The sequence below is a fragment of the Trachemys scripta genome, chromosome 14 (assembly GCF_013100865.1).
Source record: "Trachemys scripta elegans isolate TJP31775 chromosome 14, CAS_Tse_1.0, whole genome shotgun sequence".
NCBI lineage: Eukaryota > Metazoa > Chordata > Testudines > Emydidae > Trachemys > Trachemys scripta.
Genome location: NC_048311.1, coordinates 996,887 through 998,915, shown reverse-complemented (window position 1 = coordinate 998,915; position 2,029 = coordinate 996,887). Strand labels below are relative to the sequence as shown.

Sequence of the window (2,029 nt, the reverse complement as noted above, 5' to 3'; positions counted from 1 at the left end):
AAGAATTAATTATTCCATTCTACTCAGCACTGATAAGGCCTTAGCTGTAGTATTGTGTCTAATTCTGGGCACCACATGTCAAGAAAGATGTGGACAAATTGGAGAAAGTCCAGAGGAAAGCAACAAAAATTATTAAAAGTCAGAAAACACAGCCTGAAAGAAAAGATTGAAAAAACTGTGTTTGATTAGTCTGGAGAAGAGAAGATGGAGTGGGGACATGATAACAGTCTTCAAGTATGTAAAAAGTTGTTATAAAGAGGAGGGTGATAAATTGTTCTCCTTAATCACTGAGGACAAAACAAGAAGTAATGGCGTAAATTGTAGCAAGGGAGATTTAGGTTGGACATTAGGAAAAACATCCTAACTGTAAGAGTAGTTAGGCACTGGAACAAATTATCTAGAGAGGTTGTGGACTCTCTGTCATGGTGAGGTAAGGGGGTTGAGAACAGGTTAGACAAACATGTGTCAGGGATAATCTAGAGAATACTTAATCCGGCCCCAGTGCAGGAGACTGGACTGGATGTCCTGTCAATGTCCATTCCAGGCCGACATTTCTATAATTCAAGAAAACCTTTTTCTCCCCATGATTCTCCAGAAGGCGCCCTTCACCTCCTTGTTCCTCAGACTATAGATAATGGGGTTTAGCATGGGTGTGAGGACCGTGTAGGACAGAGAGAGAAACTTGTCTGTGTCTGGTGAGTAGGAGGAATTAGGCTTCAGATACATAATGGCACCAGAGCCATAGAACAGCATCACCACCATGAGGTGCGAGGAGCAGGTGGAAAAGGACTTCCTCCTGCCCACCCGTGAGGGCATCTTCAAGATGGTGGAGATTATGCTGATGTAGGACATGAGGATTAGCACAAAGGGGAAGGAGACAAAGAACAGAGCCACCATGAAGACAGCAATTTCATTGCGGGAGGTGTCTCCACAGGCCAGCTTCAGCAGTGGAGGGATGTCACAGAAGAAATGATTTATCTCATGGGATCTGCAGAAGGGTAGGGTGAATACCACGCTGGTGTGACTGAAGGACAAGAGGAGACCAGTGAGCCAGCATCCAGCAGCCAGTCCAGTGGACACCTTCCTGTTCATAACCACAGAGTAATGCAGAGGCTTGCATATTGCAACATAGCGATCGTAGGCCATAGACACTAGGAGAAAACACTCTGACCCACCAAGGAAAAAAGAGAAATAGGTTTGCACCGCACAGCCAATGAAAGAGATGGTCTTATCTTCCGAGAGGAGGTTGGCCAACATTTTAGGGATGGTAACTGATGTGTAGCAGATCTCCAGGAAGGAGAGGTTCCTGAGGAAGAAGTACATGGGGGTGTGAAGGGCCGGGTCAGCCAATGTGAGGAGAATGATGAGGAGATTTCCAGTCACTGTGATCAAGTAGCTCAATAAAAACACGGAGAATAGCAAGTGTTGCAGTCTGGGAAGGGTGGAAAATCCCAGGAGAATGAATTTGGTCTGTACTGTGTGGTTTCCTCCTGCCATTCCTTTCCCATACTCCATCCTGCAGAAAAAGGGAGGAAACAACCCCAATAGGGCAAAAGGTTAAAAAATACTGATCTGAATTCTGGTTTGGATTTTAAACATTCCAAAGTTTGAATCCTTGGTTTTGATTCAGGTTCTTCCTGACTCCCTTTTACTACTAACTAGGTAAGGAACTGTGCATTCTTTTAATTGGCCCAGATACTCAACTAGTGTGAAAGCAATTGAATGAGGCCAGACTGCCAGCTGGCTGATGTACAGCAACTGGGCATCTCTCTCATTCACTCGAAAGGAGCTACAGCTGATTTACATCAGCAGCAGATCTGGCCCTATTGACTCCAATGGAGCTATGGCTGACTTACACCAGCTGGGGATCTGACCCATTGATTCCAGAGGAGAGATGGCTGGTTTTGCACCAGGTGAGGACTTGGCTTATTGATTCCAATTTACACCGACTGAGGAGATGACCATCTGTTCCTTTTATGTCTTGTAAAGGTCCTGGGACAATTTATGCTATGAGGATATTATAGGCATT

The 2,029-nt window shown here is 44.9% G+C and overlaps 1 protein-coding gene across 1 annotated transcript; it reads right to left on the bottom strand.

Moving 5' to 3' along the window:
• Positions 1 to 561: 561 nt before the first annotated feature.
• Positions 562 to 1,515, bottom strand: LOC117887726 (olfactory receptor 10A2-like). Its single transcript, XM_034790434.1, has one exon. The coding sequence runs from the start codon at positions 1,513 to 1,515 to the stop codon at positions 562 to 564; it is 954 nt and encodes a 317-aa protein (XP_034646325.1).
• Positions 1,516 to 2,029: the final 514 nt, after the last annotated feature.

What these genes read in the sequence shown, in the direction of transcription:
- LOC117887726 (XM_034790434.1), bottom strand. Translation starts at nt 1,515, where the DNA reads ATGGAGTATGGGAAAGGAATGGCAGGAGGAAACCACACAGTACAGACC.